This window comes from Anser anser (assembly GCF_964211835.1).
Source record: "Anser anser genome assembly, chromosome: Z".
Classification (NCBI taxonomy): domain Eukaryota; kingdom Metazoa; phylum Chordata; class Aves; order Anseriformes; family Anatidae; genus Anser; species Anser anser.
This window is the reverse complement of record NC_139723.1, coordinates 84,583,655-84,609,929: the sequence shown is the minus strand read 5'-3', so window position 1 is coordinate 84,609,929 and position 26,275 is coordinate 84,583,655. Positions and strand designations below refer to the sequence as shown.

General features: G+C 40.7%; 1 protein-coding gene across 4 annotated transcripts in view; it reads right to left on the bottom strand.

The window, feature by feature from the left end:
- Positions 1-26,275, bottom strand: part of ARK2N (arkadia (RNF111) N-terminal like PKA signaling regulator 2N) — a 43,683-nt gene that overhangs the window by 6,652 nt on the left and 10,756 nt on the right. For 3 of the 4 annotated variants that reach the window (XM_083816415.1, XM_083816414.1, XM_083816416.1), the window contains exons 2-4: positions 21,032-21,848; positions 4,091-4,273; positions 21-147 (exon numbers count right to left, since the gene is read on the bottom strand). In XM_083816415.1, the coding sequence (XP_083672541.1) occupies positions 21-147; positions 4,091-4,273; positions 21,032-21,755 (1,034 nt within the window). In that variant the 5' untranslated portion in view covers positions 21,756-21,848. Of the gene's footprint in view, positions 1-20; positions 148-4,090; positions 4,274-12,696; positions 15,531-21,031; positions 21,849-26,275 lie in introns of those variants that run through there. The other variant, XM_083816417.1, reaches the window with a different exon arrangement.

Genomic DNA, 26,275 nt, shown 5'->3' with positions numbered 1-26,275 from the left:
TAAGAAAAAGGAATTCATACCTGGCATGTTCCTGAACTCCGACAATCTCTACTTCACTATCAGAAGAGGCAATATTAATTTCTTCATTGACCTGGGCGTTACCAGAAGAGGTTTTGTCACTTGCAAGGAAGCCTGGATCCAAATGACCTATAGAAGGGAAAAACACAAACAAAGCCAATGTTTAACAGCTTACATTACTCACAAATCATCTGGAAATTGAATTTCTAGAGCTAACCCAACAAAGATTGAAATACCAAGATCAGAAAAGGTTGTTAGATCAACTTAGCTAACTTTCAGTTCGTTATCTGATACAGGATGATCACTGGATTTATCCAATCTCAGTAGCTCTAGCGATGGTGTTATCACACAAATGTGAAAAAAAGACATACCATTGTGCCAGGAACACTTCTCTGCTTTAGGGGTAGCTAGACTTTCCAACTGTTATTTTACAATAACGCTGTTAGCCTGCACCTAAACCTCTTCGAGATAAAGCAAGATGACAATCTACTGTCAATAAATCAAACCCAGTGACACTATCGGAAAGAAAGCCTACAGGATGGATATAAACACCACACACCCCGAGGAAATAGAAATGTCGGTGTCAGTATTTTGTTCTAAACCAGGAGACAGAAGAAAACAAAACTATCAGTTTCTGGTCATACCGCTTCACATCTGCTCTAAAATTATTACAAATACTTGAGGGAAAAAAAAAAACAACAACCACCTTTCCTCATAACCTCTATATATAGCAGTGTTGGGTTTTGTTTGTTTGTTTGTTTTTTTAATTACAGCTCCTCAATGGCTATCCAGTTGATCAGTTTGTCAAACAACAAGTCCTTTCTGAACACAAGAAGTGTGGCAGGTTTTCGGTTTCCTGCCAAGTACTGCTGAGTACTTCGCCACAATTAGTGAAACTGCATTGTGAAATATTATACTTGCACAGAAAACACAAAATAGACAAAACATTTTTGTTTTATAGAAAATATACTAACTCAATACTTAAAAGTATAAAAATATATACTTTTATTGTCTCCTTAGCAGCAACCTGGGAGAAGCACGGTAGCCTTGAAGACGAGACTACCTACTTCTTGGAAACAATTCACACAACTGTACTACACGTGGGAAGAATCATTTGTAGAGCAGGAAAGTTTGAGATTAGCCAAATATATTATCCATATCTAGTTTGACTGGACACTTCCTCAAAGATAGGAGGAGGAGGTTGCAATAATCATGTACAGAACTCCCAAAGCGTGCAAACTGCAGAACTGATTAAACCCCGAGGTGGACCAAGAGGACACAAAAAGAAGAAATTAACCCGAGAGCAAGCATCAGGAAGACTTTCTAATTGAAAATACTCAGAAACATTTGAAATACTGAGAAAAGATGGAAGCAAAATAGAAGGACAGAGACAGCACTGCATGTTCGCTGTTTCTGGACAGTGAAGGCGCTTGGTGCAGCATCGGAGCGGGGCTGGAAAGGGAAGGAAATCCGTGTGCTGCAATGGGCCTGAAGGAGGAGCTTCCACCTCACAAGGCAAAAAAAGATTTTAAGCTGAACTTAAAATAAATAAATCGCCCAGGCAGACTTTTCCTAACATTACAGTTCAGCTGAACATTTCTTGGCAAATATCACAGACTGCCATAAATTCCCCAAACGGGTCACAGATATTTCTTAAATAGAAGTGGCCGGGCACACAGGCAAACTGTGCAACATGAAACGGAAGCTCAGAGGCTTTGATTCACGTGCTGGCGAAGCAAACCAGGAGCTCGAGGTGACTGCTGACCCAGCGGGTCGCATCGCCCCGATCCCGACAGCCATGGCGGCTGCGGCACCGGCAGCAGAACAGCAAGGTGCTCCGCGACCGCTTCCAGCTTACTGCTACTGCTCGCGGTCTGCCTTAGTACATTAACTGCTGGGGCTAAAAAAACTGACTTACACCATCCTGCAAACTCTGCGAGACAGGGTAACGCCCGGCAGATGGGCTTATAGAGCCCTACAATGAGTCCCCGAGGTATAAACAAGAGCCCCGAAAGAGTAGGACGTTACCATAGCTTTACCTTCAGACAACAAAAAGGTACTTAGCAGTAGGGAAACCATGATTAGCAAAGTAAATATTACAACATGTAGCTGAGTGTAAATCAGGATTACAGCACACAGATCTATAGCCTCTGGCCATACAAATTTCATGCCTAATAACATGTTTACGCTTTTTTAATGTGAAGATGACTCCCAAAGGAGATGTTTTGTTTTCCCTACAACGTCAGCTTGCAAAACAACTCCAAATATTTGCCCATACACAAAGATGTGATAGTGTGTCCCAGTACGATTTTTCACTTAGATAAACTTTACGGTGTTATTTTCCCATGGGAACGCATCTTTTAATGCATGCTAAACTAGATACTGGCTTGAGATTAATTTGGAAAACAGAATTTTCAAATCTTACATCTGCTTTCCAAATGTGCAGTCTTCAGCTTGGTAAGAAAAGGCTGGCACTGACAAACGTACAGTCAGAAGTGTACTAGAGGTACAAGGCTCTGGGGCAAAGTATACGCAAAGGAAAAAAAAAAAAAAGATTCATCCTTTCAGACGCTTTCCCAGCATGAGGAGTGAATTAGTCTGGACATGTTCCCATTGGTTCAAGGATGAAGAAGTTTCTTGAAGTTATCTTGGTTTCTTTTACCTTGCAGCCTCGTCCTTGCAAAAGTGAGTGCCCTCGGATATAGGTAGAAGGAGGGATGACAAATTTCTACCTGCAACGCTCAACTGTACTCATAAGAGGTAAGCAGAAGGAAGCTTGGTAAGAAACATTCACTTTTTATTTCCTTACGTTCCTTTCTTTCTACTAAAGCACCAAATCATTAGTACTATGTAATAAAGTTCATTTCAGCTGTTCTAATAATTTTTTTTTAATGACTTAATAAAGGAGTAGGCTTGTTAGCCTACTCTCCTGCAAACAGCAGTGAGCTTGGAAAGCACAGGCTAGCTTCAAAAAGGCTGGAACATCATCCAGCCACAGAGCATAGCGAAGGTAACACCACAGAGGTTCTCACAGTCACGTAACGGAAATGTCTGCCATAGAGTAATGGAACAGCTCCTTCAAAATCTGCTACGCACTTGTATTTTTTTAAGCCTGATAGACACAGAAAAGTCGCTGTGAGCTATCAGGAGTCTTCCAGTATTTAAAAACTGAGTAACACAAAAAACTTCTCTGCTCCACCAACACAAGCAAGACTCCATGTATTATGCAGCTAAAAATCTTAACCGTGTATCAAAAATGAGTGGCAAGGAAGGTAATAAATTGGCACTTGAGGATAGAGAGTGAAGACGATAGGAAATACTCCCCATTAGCTCCCTGCTTATATGGCTCTCCCCCAAGACACAGCAACATATCGTGTTATTGCTCAACTCTTTTGCTAGTGAAGCACTGCAAGCACCAAGTGAAGCTGAGCAGTTTTTATGAAGCCTCTCACGGTATTCCTGCTCTTGCTTTCTTGTAGGAAATTTCTTTTCAGTCTCTGGATGCGAAGCCCACTTACCGGCACTTTTTCACCCTTCATCTATTTGATGTTGGTATGTCCAGTTTTCTGGGTTATGTTAAAAATGCAGGTGGCGTATGGGAATAATTAATGCTTGTATTTTAAGGAAATAAAGAGAGAAAAAAAAAGACATACATAGACACAGACAATTACAATAATTAAAATAAGATTATGATTGGTTTACTAACTAGTGGCATGGGTCATCATAATCAACCATTAAGTAATAAGTTTAGCTCACTCTCATTAGAGAGGAGGAAAAAAGAAAAAAAAAGACCTTTTTTCCAACAAGTAATTAAAGGGGAGGGAGGAAAAATAATTAAGAAAATTAGTTTCAAAAAAAATACATTACAGGAATCTTTGCCAATTTTTACCAGTTGTATGCTGGAATAAATGCCAGACATTTTCAATAAGCTCCTATACTGCTTTATTGCATAGTCCATACAAGGTGCTTTTAATGATGAATAAATTACAAAGATATTGGAAGGACGGAAGGCAGAGACAGTGGCCAAGATGCTGGAATGAACGAACGTCAGAGGAAGGGAACTTCAACAGACCTGTATCAGCGCTCAGCTCATCTATCAGCCCTCTGGTTCTCCAGGTAGATCCCGAGTCTTGATTTGCTAAAGAATTATTGTGCTCTTGAACTACTGCAGCCGCCAACAGATTGTCCACATTTACCACTTCTGGGTCTGAATTTGTGTCTGATATATCGTAATGAGCTACAACTGGAGGTCCATCTGCAGAAGGAGAGAAAGGCAGCAGTTGTCAGAAATCAGCATACACCTTTTAAAGGCACCTTAAAAAGTACAAATAAGTTGTTTAAGGATTAATGCAATCTCCTAGCAAAGCTCTTAAAGAACTGTAAATTGTATCAATTATTGCACTTCAGTTAATGAACATAGTCTGAGATTACAGAGACATTTTAACCTTTGTATGCACAGAAAACACAAATGTGAGGGAAACAGAGTTATGAATGTATCAGTTATTTGTGTATTATCTTTCACATTAACACCCAACAGCTCCGTATCGGACAATGTTACATTTACAGTCCTAAAAGGATAAAACTTTCTGTTTAAAAGAAGAAACAATATACTACAGGACATTAAATTTGGCAAGACGTTTCACTAGAGAATTTTACAAAACTCAAGTGACAGCTTACATTACTTTAGGGTTGATTGAATAAAGCTAACTTTCTGATATAACTGATCCAGTTACAACAATTTAACATTAGGCGAGCTTCCTTACGTAACAGCTATCTGTCAGGGACAGGGGGGGATTTTTCAAAACTGCAACTTTTTTTGTTTTATTTTATTTTTTTAAGATCAAGAACAATGAGGAATGAAACTATAGCATGCAGTGATAAAAAAGGTGGTTTTTTGTTTGTTTGCTTGTTTTTTTTATGATTACCATGTGCACCCTTTGCCACCAAAGTGAAGGGGGAAATAAGCAGAGAGACTTGCTTACATGATTCTGAAATCTATTACTGAGGAAAAACAAAAAGATATTTTTGGTCCATTTTATTAAGGTAGAATATTTCCTTTTCGAGCAATGAAAACCCCCTATGATTAGGAAGCATACTAGAAACAGAAGAGGCTCAGAGAAACCTCAAATTCAAGACAAGGATTAATGTGAAAGCAAAGAGAGAATAGCTAAATGACATGATGCTGAAAGGATGTGCATTTTAATTCAAATACCTTGTCTCAGCTAGTAACTACAGCTTATGGAGTTCTCATTCCTCAAGTGCCAGAATGAAAACTTGGTTTGGGCTAAGACTTCAGCCACAGAAAAGGGTACAAAATGGAAAAATGGCCAAAGCTCAGCTGCTTCCCTCGTGCAAACGCACAGCTCCAAAGGAGTGCTGGCAGCCGAATGTCTGAGGGGCTTTTTCATAATGTTATCAGTCATACGGGACACTAATAACGTGTTCAGAAAGACAGGACCTTCAGAGTTACCGAGTGACTGAAGAAATTTTTAAAATTCACAAAGAATAAAAGGAAAAAAAAAAGTTTCAGGAAAGATTGGTCTCACTGAGAAGTAACCAATGTCTACTGTTGAAGACAAAGAATGCGATGAACTAAAAGTTTCAGATCTAGGTCTCTGAAAAGCTGCTTCTACTTAGGTTTGCTTTTGTAACTCGGTCCCTGAAACATAATTCAACACAATACCCTAAGAAATGCCTGGTCTGTGATTAGCAACACGCTTCATTAAAGAGTGACCATATTGCTTAAGTTGTACTAAAGATCAGTTTTGCAATGAGGTATGAAGAAATTCACAAAATATTTGAGATCAGACCTGCCTCCAAAACAACAATTTCGTAAAACAATGTTATATTACAAACTTAAAACAGACCCGACAAAAATAAATGAGTAGTTAAATGCCAATGTATTAAAGACCAAACTGTTCACAACATGAAACACTGATGATTATGACTAGAAAAGAAATCCCGATAATTAACTGAAAGGCAATCTTTTGCTTTTGAAAAGGCGATTGCAAAATAATGGCATTCCAAGTTCAAAATTAAGCTGGCTGATGTTCGGTTAATTATTTGTGCAAGCTGATGATTTGATTACATGCAGAAGTTACAAGTGGACTGAATCATGAGAGGAATGTTTTCTTTCAGTCTTATCATCAGAGTTCAGCGTGAACATATATAATGTGATCTATAAAAATAAACAGTTGAGTGCAGAAGATACGAGGGTCAAGTACAATATTGACTATTTGACCATTTTTACAATGGGTTATCTAGAATTTCAGGAGCTGTGTACTGTTCCTTCAGGTCTTTGTTTCTTTCGCTTCTTGCTAAGGTCTCCAGAAGAAGCAGCGAAATTTGATTTAGATAGACGTGTCTACACAAGTAAAATTGTATTTGGACAGAAGGCACCAATAGTCTCAAGTCAAAATTGTACCACTCCTACATGTATAATCATGCAAAAATGTATAATAAATGTATATACATGCAGAGTGATATTCTCATCACCTACCCATAGAAATAACTTGTGTGAAAGTCTTCATCAGTAGGAAATACAAGCATAAACTTGTTATCTGTAGCTCCACTCTTGTATCTTCCACACTTCCAAACAGCACACCTTATAACTTAGCTTAAATTTAGTATACATCAAACAGACAAAAATATTTTCAATATAATTTACATACTGTAATTATATTTGTCAGCGTAACAGCCACCAATTTAAAGATCTGGAGAAAACAAGCTGCCTGTTTACAAAGCAAGCACAGCACAGGTCTCTTTGTGCTGTTCTCAGCCTTGCCTTTCAAAGCCAGATTTGGAACGGGAAGGGCCCTGGTGCCAGGGTTGCCCACACCTATCACCGGTAAGCGGCCAAGGTAACGAGTCCTAGGATTCTCAGCACGAATAAAAGAAGAAACAAGCAAGAAATGCTTGTGTGTGTACAAAAAAAAAATAAAACAGTCACAGATGACAAGCAGATGAAAGTTGCAGTGGACGTATTATCAAAAAATCCTCTAAAATAGCTCCGGTCCCCAAAGCCTGTTTCCTTTTTGGCAGCAGGCGGATGGGGCAGGAGGGGTTAACCGTGACGGCGTGATGCAAAGTGACTGCGGGGTGCCGGGAAATAAGGACAGCTGGCTTCAGCTAGGAAATAAGGACGGAAAAGGGCTTTCGCGTTGGGAAGGATCGAGCAAAGCCACAGCCACAACTCTTACCGGGTTGCCTTTGCGACAGAGCTGCTCTTCGCAATAATTGGCTTTAAAAGGATTTCGAAGGAGAAAAGCACAGACACCAAAACAAAACCATGGCAGGATCACGATTTAACGCAGCACAATTAGGGGGTTCCCTACTCAGTAATTTAAACAACGTCTTTAGGAAAAATCGCATCTTCTGAGAACCCAAGGAGGCTGGAAGCCTTACATTTCACTGGTGATAAGCTTTAATTTATTACTAAAGCACTAAGTGCTTGAAAAAGACAAGGCTGAAAGTTAATAAGTACCAGCAGCAAAATACAGCTGTTGACATTTAACGTTAACAGGGGGAGGGGAAGACTGCAAGGATTTTTTTTTATTTTTATGTTTTTAAAAGAATTTGGAGGCAGAGGTCATGACAGGGACAACGCTTCCAAGCATCTCCCTCGATTTACAGAGCCCGCCAAAGCTAACTCCACTCAGGACAACTGAATTAAAAGCCACATGCACAAAAATCCAGCTCTACACATAACAAGTTTAGTTTGCAACGCAGCAAATTCAGTCGTCTCCCACTTGCTAGCCACTGCCATGCTTTGCACAGAGCCACATCTCCTTTTATCCCCCAACTCACGAGAATGGCAGCGCGAGCGAAAAGAGGGGAACGGAGCGTAAAAATCCAGCTGCGGGTTAAAAAAGCAGCGACCCTCGGAGAAGCACCGCCAGTTACCTTTGTGCTGAAGCAGCTGCCTAGCAATGCTCAGCGTACCGGGGGTCACTTTGCAGCGAGAAACAAAGGCCAAGCCAGCACAACCTGAATGGGGATTTACTCCTCCGAGTCATTCAGCTCTCTTAAATTTAGGCACGGAGACCCAGCTTGCCGCGCAAATATCCTCCCTCTGCAGCCAGAGAGGGATTTTGGGGGACGGGCAGGCTGGGGGCTCACATCGCAGCCCCCAGCATCACCTCCCTCCCTCCCTCCCGTTCTCCCCAACATGCGGGGCTCAGTCCAGCACCAGCAGGGCACTCAAATCCGGCACCAAAACTGCCCCGCAAGACCAGCTCCAGCCCTTGGGACAGAACTGATGCCGAGTACTTTATGCGCTTAAATTCCCCCCCACGTAAAGGAAAAAGGCTGGGGGCTCCAGAGGACTGCCCTGGCTGCAGTCGCTCCGAAACCGAAAGCCTAATGCTGGTGGCTGGAGCTGCCCTCTGGAGCCGGCGGTGTCTGGAGACGTGGAGCCTCATTTAGGTGTGAGCAGCGCCACGAGATCTCAAGGCGTACAGACGTGTACAGCAACAACAGCAATTGCAGCGCTTTATTCTTAACAAAGCTTTCCATTAGCGATCTCAGCGAGGCGGTTATCCACCTCCTCTTGCCCGCGGGGGGGAAACTGAGGCACGCAGAGATGCGCGGCTTGCTCAGGGCTGACGAGCAGTGGAGCTGAGCCGAGCTGAAAACAACACTCCCCTCAAATTACTGAGCTATTTTTAACTGGGAAATTATGGGGGAATTTAAAAATAGCGTTTGGGAATGCTTTCTTGAAACGTGCAAAAGCTGAAGAGGCAACACACCAAGGCACCCAGGTACTTGCGAGCCTAAAGAGCCACGGCCTCACCTCTGGGTCTTCTTCAGGAATAAAGGCATTGCTCTGTTTTACGCCCCTCCCAGTACTCTGAATTAAATTATTGGTTTTTATATAGCAAAAGAGAATGCTGAGATATTTTAAAAGAATAAAAAGACCTGAGACCACCCTTCATTTTACACCTCGCACAAATTTAAGAGATAACTATACTGACTTTAAGATTAAGCAAAACATAGCATGGGCTTTAATAACCACATTAATTAAAAGCTCAGATAATCACTACGGCAATCAAGGCAAACAAATTTTGGGTGCCAAAAACTAAGATTCAGAGGACTGCATCCTAAGTGGCTTGCTGAAATAGCTTCATAGTAGACAAACCAGTAACTTCCACATAAACAGGATGGCTTCATATATAAGACTACAGGCTGAAGCAACTGCTTATTTTTTAAAATTTTAGATAAACAATACAAACCTGGTATTATCTAAGACATGATCCAGAGCTACAGCTAAAGTAGGCTTGGTTCAGATGGCATAAAGGATCTGAACTCTAAAGCAGTTCCCAAAGGAGGGTGGGAGGCAGGAGACCTTTGCTTTTTTTTTTTTTTTTTTTCTTTTTTTTATGTTGTTTAGCAACATGAAACACTTCATTACTATTTATGTTTATTTATTTATTCCAGGTTACAGTAGTTACATTTCAAAATTTACAGGGTTAGGCAAAGAATACATGGTAAATACAATAAAAAACAATAGCAGTGTAACAACATTCTCCCTAAAATCATAAAGTGAACAAAAAAAAAAAGATGAATCCATTTTCCTCACAGTTTCCTTCATTTCACACAGTAAAGCTTTTTCTTTTTTTTAAAACTGTAATAAAATAATAAAAACCAACATGATCAAATGAGTATCTGTTCTCAGACTGGATCATTTATAATATATCACACCAGAAGAGATCTCAAAAATTCAAGTCTTGCTGATCAACATTCATTCTTTCAGGCTGTTTGATGGTCAGATGGAAAGTATCTTGGGTTTGTTTTACCGAATTATACCGAGAGACCCAATAAAGTCATTTTCAATGTGCGTTAAGCAAAGGCACACGGAGCATGGTGGTGCACCGAGAACAGGAGGAAATGCACGAAGTCTGTCGCGCAACAGGACTCACTGTCGCTGGTGCTACTTAATGACTGCTTAATTGCGGAAGCAGACCTATTAGCCAGATCTCTCCCCCAGTTTTACTTGGGAAAGGTGTATCAGGAGGGATTTGAAAGCATCACACAGAGCTACGACCACAAGGCCTCCTGTGGAGGCACGACTTGCTTCAGCAAAAGGCAGGCAAGCACAGGCAGGCTCGCCCCGCCAGGAGCATCACGTTTTTGGGAGCGCGAGCTGCATCCTCCCACGGAGAGCTGCTATGGCTCGATGAGAGACCAAATGCCTGTGACAGTCCGGGCTAACCCCTGCCCATCAGTCTGAGACGTAGCAGAGCGCTCAAAATCGGTTTTAATTTAATCTTGTTCTCCGTGCGCCTTCGCTTTGCTGATCCAGCACCACGAGATTAATAAAATTTGTGAGAAAAAGCGGTTTCTAGCGGCACGTTTTGCAAAGTACTGTCCACCTTCATCAACCAGCCTGAGTATTTAGCTTCTACAGTACTAATTGCACAGCGCGTTTGTTCTAATGCTTCCAAACACAGCTGCAGTGGTCACAGTGCAGACCTTGATCATTTCAGAAAACAAACATCAGCCCAGAGAGCCCCATTTACACACTTCTATCAGGCAAAGAGTCCCCCTAAAGTAGTCTCTGACCAAAACCTGCAGCAAGTTCCTTTGCTAATGAGGTGAAATGCCAGCCCCATTGAAATTAGTAGAGATTTTCTACTGGTTTTAATAGGGCTAGGATTTAATTTCTAATGCCCTTGAGATAGCACTTAAAGACATTTACAGTATATGATACAGAAAGAAAAAATATATATATTAACAAGAAAATGCAGTGATAATATAAATACGTTTCGACTGGCAAAATAACTGCCCAACCTAATCCCAGCCCATTTAAGTTAAGACTGCTCCTCCAGTCTTAACTTTAGCAGCTCTGACAAAATAACCAAACAATCCTGCACGAACACTAAAAGACACCATGAACTTAAAAAATAATAATAATGAACAGATGCATATTTCTACCTGAATTATTTTGTCCTAATGCTGTTAGAAATAACAACGAAAATCAGTATACCTGAAAGGTCTAGGATTTTTTTTTTTTCCTTTTTTCCCCCCTGCTCAGTTACTTTTCCAACAGACTGTTTTAAGGCTCACTGCCTTGACTTGAATTTGTTTTATGCTGCTGTGTGCTACTTGAAAAAAATACCTTTTTTTCCTAAATAAGCCCTGAAAATTCACTTACTTTGTTAGAAGCATGTGAAGTAAAGCCCCCGACCCTCAGCTAAACCAACGTGTGTGCCAAACTCGGGGACTGCCTGTAGCTCTCAAACCCCTCTCAAGGGCAGAAGGGGCACAAGCGCTCTCCCCCCCAGACCTCCGGGGGCTTCTGCGTTGGGTCCCACCCTAGGAGGGGATCCTGTAATGTTTCATTCACCGAATCGGCAGTTTGACATTTCGTGACATTTCAATTAAGCCCTTCTATAAAGGCTCATTTGCACTTGTATAAAAACATTAATGAAGTAGCTGTGTTTCGCCTCCTACTAGATCCTGACCCTGCAGTCGATTGAACGGGTGTTCAATTACTCCCATGCAGAAACATTTGCTGCATTGAGAACATAATTCAATATTAAAAATGGCAAGGTAGAAACCTGAATAGGCCAGTTGGGTTTATGTTGGCACTGTTTACACTGGAGTTATCCCAGTCTACGCCAGCTGATCTGACCTGACGCATCTACTCTTTCAAAAACACAAGACCACAAGTAATTATTTACTTAAGAAACTAGAATGTGTCTTTAATCCTTTCTGAAGTATAAATCTTAGGAAAATTACACAAACTCCAAATCATCATTTGTGATTCTCCATACCTGTGCAAAAAGTTCTACTGATTTCTCCTCTATGTGTTAAATTCAGTGGTTTTGAAGCAATTTTTTGAGATGTGAGCAAAAACATACATTCAAAAATCTACCTCCAGGTTGAAAAGCAAGAGAGTTTCCTCCTGATACGCTTAAATAAGGCTGGACTACTTTAATGCAATGAGATTAAATGATGAAATTAAAATTTCCGTTAAAATTTCAGCTGAAGAAATTCTAACTCCCTGAAAGTTTCTAGTCAAAGCCCTTTGAAAACAGAATTATAATGGAAATCAGGGCAAACTCAACTGTAGTCAGATACTACAGCAAAAATATTTCCGTTTTTCCAGGAAATAAAAACCTCTGAAGTTACCTACCAGGAGCCCAGAAGTTTCCAAAATCATTTACAGCCACTGCTCTTGCACAGGTATTCTCAACGCTAGGCAGCTTTCATGGGGAAAATGAATTCCAATTACATCTCAGATGAACTATCCCCTCAGCCTTCAGGATGCTCTTCAATAAATTGACCTTAATATTATTACATCTTTAATTGTCTGCTTGTTCTTTCACATTTATAATTGTTTTCATTTAAAAAAATAAAATAATAATGGATAAAAGTGTTGGAGAATTTTTAATATTTGCCTACAGTATTCAAATGCAAATTACCTGTTAATACACTAAATTATTTCAATTCTGCTTTGTTTTTGTTATTGTATTGTTTTTAAAGAAAAAAAGATTACCTAACCAAGACACTGAAGGTTGGCAGAAATTTCACTGGCTACATCCCCAAAGTTATTATCTATTTATGTGATCAGTACATAAAAGTCAGTTTAGAAGTCTGAGAGAAAAATAAGCTCAACTGATCCCCTTACACAAATTGTTTTGAAATACCTAATTGCTCCATATATACTGTTTTATAAAAAAAAGGCTAAGAGCATGCTTACGGACATACGGAGTTAAGTGATGCCTACGCATTAAAAGAAACCAGTCACCTGCAAAAAGCTGCTTCTGCATGCATGGGAAGGCTTTGTGAAGTTGTCATGCTTTAAAATATGCTGCTCTTATCATCATCATAAAGGTATATATATCAAATCTATGAACAACAGAAGGATTTTTTTCGTATCAGCAAATTATCTTCCCTGAATGACCTTAAATTTTAAGCAGATAAGTTTATTAAATTGCAATTAAACATAACTCATTTAAAGTTTACCTACAGTTAAGTTAAAAACGCACACAAATTCAGATGAGGGGGTCTTCTTGTACGTTCATATCAAAATCTCTGTATCAAAATTAAGCATGAAGGTGATATGTTCTGTATAGATTTTACTCCAGTTCTTAAAAATTATCTCCTGCATAGTCTTTCAAACACGCTGAAAATAACACAGCTCTCTAACCTCTTTTTCTATTTAATGAAGGCATCACAAATTGAAAAAAAAAAAAGTCTGGGCCAAGAATAATGTTAAAACACCAGTGACAGTATCATACCAAGAATAAAAAGCACTTCTTGAATTCCTGTTGCAGGTTTGATGTGAAAGCCACAAACTGATGAAAAATCTCCCACTGACTTCAGGAAGGAAGAAGTTAGACCTACAGAAGATACAGTGGTTGCTTCCAACGGAAAGAAAAGGAATTTGACTAAAATAATTAGAAAAAAACAGAAGTGACCAATATTTAAAAGACAAAATAGCAGAGCCAAAAGAGACCTATAGTGTTCTCTTCACTTAAACTATGACTATGGAAAAAATTTTCAATTTCCATTATTAAAATTTTGATTAGAAACTTTTAACAAGTTCTATCTGATGAGAAGTATACATTTTTGGTAGCTATGGAGAAGTTACTTCACATGAAGAAAGGCCTTACTGGAGAGGTGAACAAAAATCCCTGTGTGTAGTAGTAATAGTAAGAATTAAATAGAGGTTTCTAATATATATTTTAAATTAATTCTACTTTAAACATCACAGTTTCAAGCCTGCCTATTCAGGATAACTATCAGTATAAAAAAATCCACGCAATAGCAAGTTATTGTATTATTTAAATGAAACTAGTGCTCTGGCATTCCCAGTCACAAGTAAATAATGATTTCAGCGGCGTTCCAACGAGAAAGCTCTTGCTGTCTGACCCAGAGCAGCAAACCTTACCTCCCGACCACCACAGTGCTTGCTAATCTGCCTGCCAAACCTTTGCTTGAATTCCTGTGCCAAGAATCAATCCATCCAGCGACGGCTGCTTATCTTAGGACTGACACCACTATTTTTATCCCAGCACGAAGGATGCAGTTTGATCGTATATACAGAGGGAAGCAGCAGTGCTTTGTATGCACAGGTCATGCATGCACGCACATGCCCTTTTGGGTGTGATTCACCTCGCCTAACTTCAGCCAAAATTTATCTCACCTAAACTATTTAGAAGGGGAGTTCAGACAACTGATGGAAGAGAGAGACGCCGCCAGGAGGTATCCTCTACAGGTGCTTCTCTTTCCAGAGATCTGCAGAACAGCAAACTAGACACCTAAAATTAGAGGAGATGATTTCCACCCAAGCTGAACACATATATATGGATACATGTGCTTATTTGTGCACACAGCGTAAGACAGCTGCTTCCATAAATACGCCATATGCAAGACAGCAGGGACATTAATAAAAACTCTGGACAGAAAATGAACTACTAAATGGGAGACAAAAAAATCAGTTGTGCACACTGGTTATATATAGCTAAATCTTTAGGGCAAGCTCATTTATTACTTCTACCTAAAAAGGAAGAAGAAAAACTAATGTGTGCCATGTTCAAGCTGCAGAACTTGGGAACGAACAGAGAGTTAAGGAAAAGTTATGGGTCTGTATCTTGTCTGGCTCTCTAGGGTGCATCTTTAAATATAAAACTTATTTCCTTATATAAATGTTTTAACATGCAAAAAGAGCATTTGAATGAGCAGTCTAAATGCTGCTGTTGTAACAAACATAGCTCTATTCCTTCTGGGGTATTTAAACAAGGATTCTAAGTTATATTTTCCAAAGTAGGGTGATGAAAGCCTAAGGTGTTTCCCACTCCCCCCTCCCTTTAAAGGTGTTTTATGTGTGTGCTGGCACATGCACATGGGTGTAAATTTATTTTTTTTTTTTAAACTACATATATATATTCTCTATAAATTAAAAAAGATACCATGGTAATCAAACCCAGAAGAGAAAAACAAAACAAATATATAAGAAGAGAAAAGCAAACCTTGTTTTTAGCATAATCCAAAGTAACATCAAGATTGCAAAGATAGGAGATAAATATATATATATATATATATTTAAGTTTATGATTGATTCAGATCAGGCTCTGCAATATTCCCATTCTCTGGAAAGATAGCTGGAAAATTGTTATTAAAAGTCGCTGGAAACTCTAACGTAGCATCAACATTTTGATAGCCCATGTAAGAATTAAACGACTGCTGTGGAAGTACTTGGCTATCAGGCATCTGTATGAATGCCCCTGACTGCGTGGTAGGGGGGACTCTTTGGCCAACTAGTTGCATTTTAGGTTCCCTGGGCTCCAGTTGTTGCTTGCTTTCTTCATCCGTGTCAAGACGGGTTAGCTTTTCTATCCACATGCGAAATTTCTCCTCTGTCTGCCTCTGCATCTCGGCAAAGCAGTTCATGGCCTCTTCCAGGACATTGCCTATGCAGTTCCTATCCCATACGGTGCCCCTGTCAAGCAATCCTGGAATTTCCCTGGTCGCTCCTCCAGATCCCCCAGCACGACTGAAGCCAGCTTTAAAGACATTGAGGCCATTTGATAAGACATCATTAAGCAAGAACATAATATTGTTTATTAAGGCATGTTAACTCAGGAAAATAAAACTTTTCTAATTGTGTCCCTTGGATATGACATCGGGGAGGAATTAGCAAATATTGAATCAACCAACAGTATTAATGTTAAAATAAACAACATTTTACACTCACTGAAGTTATCGTAAATTTTGGCTTCAAAATTATTTTTATTCTAGAATTCTCAGACAACTCTGTCACAAAGGTCTCATTTGTTTTATAAATCGAATTAGTCCAATTCCCTTGCAATTTCAGTTCTGAATTCAGGTGAAAGAATCCGAAACATCATGCAACAATAGGTTTACTTCTGTTAAGCTGTGGTACAAGACGCCACTGTTTAAATGATAAACCTGAATAATTATGTGCATTTTACTTAGCTAGTTGAACCCTTTCACAATGGACATACACAAAGCCGTACACAAATAACAGAGATAAAGGCTGAAGCGGTGACTGCAGCCTCTAAAACAGCCAAGCCCAGATCCTACCGCTTTTGGTTTAACTTTGGAAAAAACAGTGGACACCAACGAAGAGAATACACGACACAAACACGTACAGAGGAGCACAAAAAGATACACGGACACTGCGCTAATACACGAGGTGAGAGCAGCTTTTGTCAGGTCTGACAGCAGAACCCAGCTCCACCCGAGGAACAACCCACGGGCTGTACCAGGTCAGCGTGACGACGCCGATGCCAGCAGCGCACCTCGCACCGACTACGAGCGTGCCCTTAACTGCAGAGCCAGCGGCATTTCTCACGACACTCCTTCTAGCCAGTGCTAAAAACAGGCTGGGCATAGCCGGCAGGAGGATTTTCTCCTCCCATCCATCAAAACAACGGTTAACGTGACTGCGGGATGTTCAGGAAGAGCTTTAGCAGCAAGAATGCAAGGCCATCCTCATTATCTTACTCCGCTCATTAACAAGAGAAGGCAGCGGTATCTGTATTTTTAAGTTTAAAGCTCACTCGGGAGTCCTCTAGGCAGCAACAAGGCCCCAGGAAGGTCAGGCTTTGCACCTGTTTGATAAGCAATAACCAGTGCGTGCATGCTGGCCTAACGCAGGAACGTCACCTAAGGCGGTCCACAACGAGACAAGCACCACGTTAACTACACAAAGCAGCTACATAAACTGACAATTTAGTACATAAATACAAAACTCGTGGGATTCTCTAGCTTAAGAATAATAGAAAATATTTTACGAGGGAGAGAAATCATTGCACAACCTAAGCATACTTACCAGTAAAAGCATAAGGCACTAACTCTTTATTGGGATTCCACTGAGCATACGAAATTACAGTATCACTTGAACAATACATTCATTTTAGGAGCTATTTAAATGAGGTATACATAAGACCTTCAGTAACAGCTAAACAAAGCCTGGGATTACTCTATTTTTACTTTCGAGCAGTGACAAGGCTACCAGTTGACGGACAAAGACTTTCTATTAAAAACCCTACTTTTGAAGTCTTCTCTCTCAGACATGCTGGAAATTCATCATTCAGGTCCACTGCCCCGAAATAAAACACTTTATAGTAACTACCTTCCGTCTCTTTGATGGTATTTAACTAAAAATAATTAAGTAAAATGGTACCTTTTTCCTAAAATGTGGTTCCTTTTGAATATTCAATGTCTTTTTCCCCCTGAAAAAAAGTATTACTTCTGTTCACATACTCCTAGTGTTGAACAGCCGACATGTTTGTATTTACTCTTTCTTTGTCAGTGATCTTATCCCAAGACAAAAGGACTAAACAGCAGTCTGACTTCCACAGATTTAAGAGCTGACACCTTTAAGTAATGTTGAGTAAGTTTTAACTGCAATTTAAATTAAAACCGCTGCTGACAGTGATATGTGAGACACAATATAGGCAGGCTTTTAAAGTTAAGAATGAATTAGCACAGTCAAAGCTGACAAAACTGTTTTGTAAACTAAAGAGACTATGTACTGAAATATACATTACCCTGTAATGTCATTTTTTAAAGGCATCATTCATAGTATATCTACAATTTACAGTAGCAGCAAATCAATCTGCTTCAAAGGCTTCCCTTGCAGTTCTACTTATAACATACCTTACTCAATCGTCATTTATTGGTGGCCTTTGGTGTTTACAAAAATTAAGTCTAAAAATGCATTTCTATCAATATTAAAAAGCTAGCATTTATCAAATTGGTCCCCTTGCTAACTGCAAGCTTGCAGCTCTAGTTTTAGAAGTTAGCCAAGACACTATCACCTGCAGAACGGCACCTATGAAACTCCCGTCATCTCTTTATGGGATCTGTTAATTACTACCCAAATAATGACCACGTCCAAAGTCATTTAATTTAGGAAACCAGACAACAGTTAAGGAGTTATGCTGCATCTTCAGTGCAATCAGCACTGGTGGACAATACCTAGCCATTATCCTATCCTGCCCTTCCAAAGGGGGAGCTGACTCCAAATCACTCCGATTTTTCCCTGTTCTTAGATTTGCCATTCTGCGTTCCTCCAACAAAATTCACCCCTTGCAAGATGCTTCAGCCAAGGTCTGTGCACTAACCTTCGGAGGAAGTAAACTGGCTCAGAGTCCCTCACACGCATCGTGCTCCTCTCTTCAGGCATCTGTGTATTAAAAATCCTTTTTTTCTTTTTCAAACAAATGAGCTGCAACATCTTTTTTAAGATCAGTACTTCAAACGTAACAGATTTCTGAAAGCCTAAAACGTGAGTCACCCCTATTTCAATTCAGACCTCGAGTTGTAGAAAGCACAATGGCGGTGAAAGGACCATTTTTTCATATTATATTTAATTTTTTTTTTAAAAACCCTCTCCTTCTTCCAAAGAAAAGTGTTTACAAAGAAATAGATGTTGATTTCCAGCCTTGCTCTCATGCCAATATCATTTGGAGTTAACTTGCATGGTCAAACGTGAAAGCATTTAAAGGGAAACCTTTCAATAGCAGCAAGTCTAGAAGAATTTATTTTAGGACTTGAAGATCATCCTCTTATGCCCAAAGCGAATGCTATCTAGTTTTTGTTACAGCATGGTAAAACCCTACCGCCAACAGAGAGGCTCAGTCGTTAAGATATAAGAAATTACTCCTCGCCTGCAGTAACTCAAAAATCATGGCATTAAATGAAATAAGAGCCCGAACTGCTTGAGTCAGTGAGAAGATTCTCATTAGCATCCACAAGGTTTAGGCTGACCCTGTATTTTCAGGTTTCCAGCAATGCTTTGTTACCCTGTATTATCTTCTAACTACTTGCTCCTTCCCAAAACTTTGAGGATGCTCAGAGCACAAAGCTAAAGCGCGCTATAACAGCTTTCCGTTCAGGAAAACAACCTAAACCACTTTGCCCATCCCAACAAGAGGGCCCATGAACCTGTCACCGCAGGGGGGGTGCTGGGAGCCCCCAGCCCGCAGCTCCGCGGCGCCTGCAAAGCCCGCAACGAGCGCAGGAAGCGTTTTTGGCCGCCCTTGTCCCATCTCTGCAGGCGATGGTTTTCCCTCGGACTAGCAGACTGCTTCCCACAAACCAACGTTGTTTCTGTTCAAAGGAAAACTGCAATCTGGCAGGTACACGTTGTGCCTAATCCCAGAAGGACAGCTCTAGAGTTTTGCTGTCTTAAATGTAATTTGGTGCCAGGTGGGTGACAGCAGCTACCAAATAAATAAAGGTCACTGTTCTCCAAGATGGGTTTTGCACTCCCACATGTTGCAACCCAGGTAAAATCAGGCCTTGGTTTAATAATCATTAAATCTACAGGTTCCTCCATCAGCCACAATGGGACCTTTTCACTGCACACCTCTCACGGCGAGACTTGGAGCTCAAATACTGAGGAGCCAATTGACACGGAAAAGTAACCCGGCGTGCCTTCAGATCTCAGCACTGCAAGTCAGAAGTCTAGGCAGATCTGAAAATACCAGGTGGTACCTTTCTGGGTCACAAGGTACTTTATAACTTTATAGAAAAATGAAAACAATATACCCTGGGGGATTTTGTACTGGGGGTGGTTGGGTTGTTTTGGGAGTAGAGGGGCTGAGCTGTCCCAAAACTCAGTGAAAGAAAGTTTTCTTACACGGGCTTTACATTAGGTTTTATTGCCCAGCAAAGTGTAAATAGAGTAAATAAAAAGGCACAGAACTATGATAGCTAGAGGTCTGGCTAGCTACTAAACTGGTAAAAATAATTTTAGAGTCTCTATTAAAATTTTACTGCACAGTAATTATAGGAGGATTATGCCTTTCCCAGACTTTCCAATAATAAACATTAACTTCCTTTGTGCAACCTGCTTCCTAGCAATATGTGGGAAAAGTGCCAGTTCTCCTGGTGGCAGGATCGCTCACCATAACCAAGCCAGTTAGAACAGTGATCATTATTTGTACAATCTGATGCAAATATTTTAAATAACTCTATTCTAGCAAACATTAATTCAGAAACTTAAGATTAATTATTGCAGTTTTCCTTTCACTCTTCTTGCCTTATGTAAGCTTAAACTTATCTCCAAAAAAAACTTCTAGCACAGAAGGCAAAAAGTCATGTAACCCAGTAAAAATTGGCAAGCCAAAAAGTTTATTTTTATGTGATTTTATTTTTGATTGCCATACGATGGTGATTCTGTGGTATAATATTCTGCAAGAGCAGTTCACACAAAATCCTGTCCATGGCACTTGGGCTAATAAAATAACAAAGACTCAGCAGACAAGAACTTGAAGAATTCAACTTTCTTTCACTAATAACATCATAAGAAGGCCCCTAAAATTTGCTGCCTCCCATCTTTTAACATGGATGTGTGGGGAAATCAAAAATATAGAAATTATAGATCCTTACAACATAGGAAAATGGTAACAGCTTTGTCTAAAACGCTGAAAATTCAGATTTGGAAACAGCTTGGGCACCTGTGTAAACGAATTCATATTTCTGTCCCCAAACAGGTGACCATCAGCAACCTGCAAGAATTTACAATAAGGCTAAGTAGGTTTGTCATGCACTGAAATGGAGAGCTGAAAGCACAGTGTAAGTGCAGTAGTGAACAGGGCCTTACTATAACACAGGCAAGTGGTATGCCGTGTTATTTCGAACACAGCTGCAGAGCTGTGGTCTTAATATATTAAAGCAAAGCTGGCCACTTATCTTAAGAATGTATTTATTAGATTATCACCATCTAATGGGATTTAACAGCACTGACAGGAATTCATATAGGCTTACAAAGGAAGAGATCTGAAAATTCCAGAATTCAAAGATAGTCCTTCCTCCAATTTACCATTTCTACACTTTGTTGGTATGCAAAAGTGCACTGAAACCTCAGAACAGATTTTAAAATTTGCCCATATCTTGTTAATATACTGCAGTCTTCAAATTTACAGAGCTGCAGTTCTGTTTTTTCTCAAGTGTCACTCATCTAATTTAGCATGACAGCTGAGAAACGATGTCAGATGCGTTACAGTTCAGTTTAAAAAACATCCTCTACCTGGTATCTCTGCAGTGATTGTCTTGCTGCTCCCTGAAACCTCTTCATCATCATCTGATGAACTCGTGCTCGAGTCACACGTCAGGTCACTATCACTGGTACTGCTGTCCTGCAGCAGGTTGTACTTCTTGCGAGCAGCTGCCTCCCGCTTCTGTCTTAACAGCCGGATTCTTTCTTTGTGCTTTTGGCTTCGGTGACCTTTTACCTTGGTAACTCGACCATTCTGCTTATCGCTAGACTGTCGGTTTTTCTTGGCAGCCATTGTTGAAGTTTCGCTTTCGGACCTGGATCGCCTGGATTTCCTCCCAACTACAGCCCCGGACACCCCCGAAGGGTCTCCCTCTACAGCAGCTTCAGCTTGACAGGGCTCATTCTCTTCTGTGGAAGACAACGTGTCTGAGTCAGCCAAATGCCCACTGGAAGAAGGGGAAAGCATGCAATGGTTAGAAGAGTCACTCTCATAAACTCGACCACCCGTCGGCTTATCGCTCTCCGTGGACGCCAGCTGAGACTCCGAGGAGTCTCGCCTCAGTTCCATCAGTAAGCAAGGCATGGAAGAGAGCACCGCAGAGTCTGACGCAGCGGGCACGCTGTCCTTCTGAGGATTTGGCTCCAGTTCTAAAGGTCCGTCCTCATCAGGAGTGGTCTCCTGCTTCTCGGAAGCCTTTGGAGGAACTTCCGAATCGACAAGTTCTTCTGCTTTTCCCACCGCCTCCATCTTCATTTCAGAACGCCGAGGTTCTCCTGGCCTCAAAGCATGGAGCACGCGGACTGGAAGACTGGGTCAACTAGATACGGTTTTCAGCAACACAGCAGCCTGCACAAGAACAGACCAGTAAGAATCATTTTACCCAAATAACTCAATCAACTTGTTGCTTTCAATCACAGAGAGCATTGCTCAGCACCACACTGTTTTTTTCCATTACTTTTTCCTAGTGAACTCATCCCGTTACACCAATCTACTCTTCCTTTTACACGCTTCTGAAAAACAGCGCTGGAACCACAGTAAACATTTCTCATCTCACTAGATCAAAACAGATCAGAAAAAATATTTATGAACTTTTCCTTTATAAAGATTTAAACAGTATATTATAAGCAACATATGCTAAACTTCTTTACCTAGACCTTTAAACCTTTTAATGAAGAACTTTAGTACTCATAAACAAAGCTAGAGCGAAAACTCCCAGACTTGTAGCCATCTGCCTGGGCAGCCCAGAACATCGTCCAGTTTCCTCATTTACGAGAAATCTCTTTGCAGTTGATCAGGACTCCAAACTTTATAATCTAATTTTTTTAAGATAATTTACAAAACTTACAGTACCAACATGAGCCACGTGTAAAGACATACCAGGAGCATCTAAAACGCCGCTCAGTGCTCCTTGAAAGGCTCCCGTACAAGTCCTGGTTGTACAAGAACCTACGGGCTGACCTATTTTCTCTTAAATCTGCCAGGAGAACAGCATCAAATACTATGGGCTGCAAGCAGCAGACAGTATCCACCCACACCACTATTTTACTTTAAATTATGATTTAATAAATTGCATTGCTTCAGCACAAGTACAAAAAACAATCTAGTTTTCAGATTAATAACCTGCGCATTATCAACTAAGCAGCACTTAGAGCACCTTTAGGGAATTTAAAAAAAAAAATTTTAGCAGTACAGTATTTATCATTTTATCTTAATTTTTCACACTCTGCCTTCAACCCAAATTTTCATTTGGAATTCAATGCAAGAAAAAAGCGAAGGAAGTTCTCTCAGTTACCACATTCACTCGCAGATTAATTGTATGGAACAAATGGTTCATGGGTTTAGAAGTACAGAAAACAACAAATTTATGGCACTTCAAAAAAAAAAAAAAGCACAGACACGTAAGGAAAAGCAATATTAAGCTTTACTATTTTAAAACAGCATTTTTGCAGACAAGGGCAAATAGGACTTGAGCAGCCTAAGAGAGCGTGGATGGTTCTGAGAGATTTTTCTATGCCCTGACAATCGTTCCTGTTTCCCCACCTATCCCAAGCTGCCTGTAAGTAATGCTGCTACCTGCAGCACAGAGTAAGGCTGCTTCCCTGGTTCAAGGTGCTGTGGGTTGTGCTGTCTGCACCTAACCCACTTCAAAACTTCGCTTTCAAAAGAATATTAAAGTAGAGGTCGTGTCTCCTTCAGGCAAATGAATGAAATGCTAGATGACGCAAGGGATTTATGAAAATAAATATGGGAAACACCAGTTAAGGAAAGAAAACTTAGTTAATAACAGACAACAGAAGAAAGGCACAGGTGACAACTCTAGGTATACTAAATACGAAAAAGGAAACAAAAACCAAGTAGAAACACCATTTCACATAAAAAGCAAAAGAATGGAATAAGTTTAAAATAAATAAAAATATATAGAGAGAAAAATGTTACCAATATTTGCACTGAGAAAAAATCTCTTGAAACCAACTTAAAAGAAGAATTTTTGGAGATGGTAATTTAATGCAGGTAATAAACACCACGTATGAGCCCATTTATTTACCAGGCCACAGCACAGTATCAACAAACCCACATGATGAATACACCTTTGAGACAACAGCATCCCAACGCTGTAATAAAATCAGTATTCCTACATATTTCATCTGCAAATCTACATTACCGAATAATTTTCCTAGGAGACATGAAAGCGAAACAGAGATTTGATGAATATATAACTCTTGGCAAGCCATTCACAGCGGGGTATGCACTGTATCTGCTAGCGCAACTCCCAGCTTTTGCTTGGTAATACACTTTGAACAGAAAAACACCTTTCCTAGGAACTTTGAAATGTGATTTCTACCCATGCAAGAACAAACTTGGTTGCTCAAACACATACAGAAAGAATAATAACCTGGCCAAAAGAAATGCGTTTTAAAATTCAAACTAGTAACTACAGGACAGCTTCTGCAGCCCTCACCCTTTTAGCCAGGGGAGCCCAACACAGAGCGAAAGGGTGCCACTAATTGACTAGTGATTTTTTTCCCGCAAGCATCCTACCCAGGAACACCATCTACTCACAGCCCCCAAAGGGAACATAAGGGTATCACTACTTGACTTCCCATCTCGCTGGTCTATCAGACAAAAAAAAAAAAAAATTACGTTTCATCTACATGTTGCAACCTTGCTTAGAGTCTAATTCCAAAATAAAGCTTTTTATTATTATGTAGGATCTTGCTTTGGCAACTCAAACCATCCCGGACCTCTTTTCACTCAGGCTGCAATAACTTGATAAAAATCCCAAGCTTTAACAACCCAAATGCTGACCATCACGGAACCACAGGACAGTTTCCGTACGAAGGGTCTGGTCCAGAGGTCTCTGCTCCCAGCTCCTGCCCACTCAGCGCAGGACCCGTGAGATCGGGCTGGCCGCAGCCTGGTCCTGCCAGACTCCTGGCACGTCTGCGGGCAGACCCCACAACCCCTCGGCACCCCCGTTCCTGCGTTTGTGCCGGCTGGACTCCGCGCTGTGACCGCAACCTGAAGCAGCCAAGCAGACTGCCACCGCCTGCCTACCCGCTCCATCTCCCCAAAAAGCTGACTACCCGAAGGGTACACGTGCCCCTGTCAGAGGTCCCGATGGTCCCGGCGTACCGTACCTGCTGCTCAGACGTGACCTGTCCTTCCTAAACGCACGACGGCTGCTTCCAACCACACCTGCACCCCTCACGTGCCTGCCAACGGCCTCCAGGAGGATTGCAGCGTAATGCTGCTGGGCACCACGGTGAGGCCAACCAGCCCGGAGCTCCCCGCATCCTCCTCCCTGCCCTTCCTGACCAAGGGACTGCCATCTGCCTTGTGCCCGTCCTCAGCAGCAGCCCCCAGACACCGGGAGTCTTCACGGAGGGTAGAGATGGTACCAAGGACATCCAGCAGCCTCCTCATCCACAGACTCGAGTCTGCCCTGCTGGCTTACGTGATATTCCTAGCTTCGTCTGCAGTAATTCTGGCGTTACTGCGTATAAAAAACTGTACGTTTACCTTGGGGGAAGAAGGTTTGTCGTGATTCAAACAGACTTTGCTGTAGGGAAGAGTGCAGACAGCGTGAGGGTAAAATATCTATGCCAAGGAAAGCCACATCTCAAAGAAGAAAAAAAACATTGATTTAGCCCTATTGGAGAAATGCATAGATCATAAAGAGAAATAGACTGTACTGAAAAACTCCCGTCCTTTCTTGTCACTCTCTTTTCTTGCAATGGTATTAGAAAAGGTGATCTCAAGGTAACACAAGAAAAAGAACAGTTGTCTTCTTAAACAAGAACATAGCACTGAAAAATAAGCTATGGTGCTTACAGACACAGATAGATACTTAATTAGATATTGCTCAGAAATGTCATTCTCCTTTTTCAGATGCACAGATATTGACCCAAAAAAGCAATTCTATAAAAACTTCTAGGCAAGCTTTTTTCAGCAAATTATTTTATCTTTCAACCACACACAGCAAGTACCAGTACGTGGAAACCTTTAAACATCTACCTGTACATGAGAAATACTTTCAGGTCGCGGACTCATTTGTAAAGGCACACAATTTGCTCTCTTTGAAAACTGCTCTTTTGTGAAGAAAGCCAGGAGGATTCCAAAGGTCAGATGAGCAGAGACAGCCCAGCCAGTCTAACAGCTCACTGCCACTCGCCAAGATGGTTTTTACTCACTGCTTATGAGTGGGCAGTCCTGCTCTCTCCTTTGCACCAAAGCTGGCTCAGCCTTTCTTGGGTAGATTCACTTCACCAGGAAAAAAAAAATAAAATATATATATATATATATATATATAAAAGAAATTTTCTGCCAGAGCTGGCAGTAAGACTAGGGGAGGGTGGGCACGGAACAAAGCATCCCTTCAGATAAAAACAAACCTGACAAAAAAATGCCTGCTGTTTGGTCTCATCACACCTTGAACTCACAGGTTCCAAATCCCCACAGGAGGGACTGCCGAGCGTTTCCTTCACAGCACTGTTTGCTCTGAGATTTTTGAAGATAAAAAATTATTAAAAAGCAAAAAATGAATTTATACAGAGGTATTACTAGTTCCTAAAGAACAACTATTGTGGAATTTATGCTATTAACATATTCTACTGCACAAATAATTGTATCAAGGACAGTATGGATGCTCTTAATCAATAACTGGCCAGATGTGCATCCTTCATAACGTTTTTGTTTTGCTTTCAGCAAAGCAAATGTCCTTCAGAATTGTAAATCCTGCCATGTCAGTAGAAACTGAGTTTCACCCAAAACAA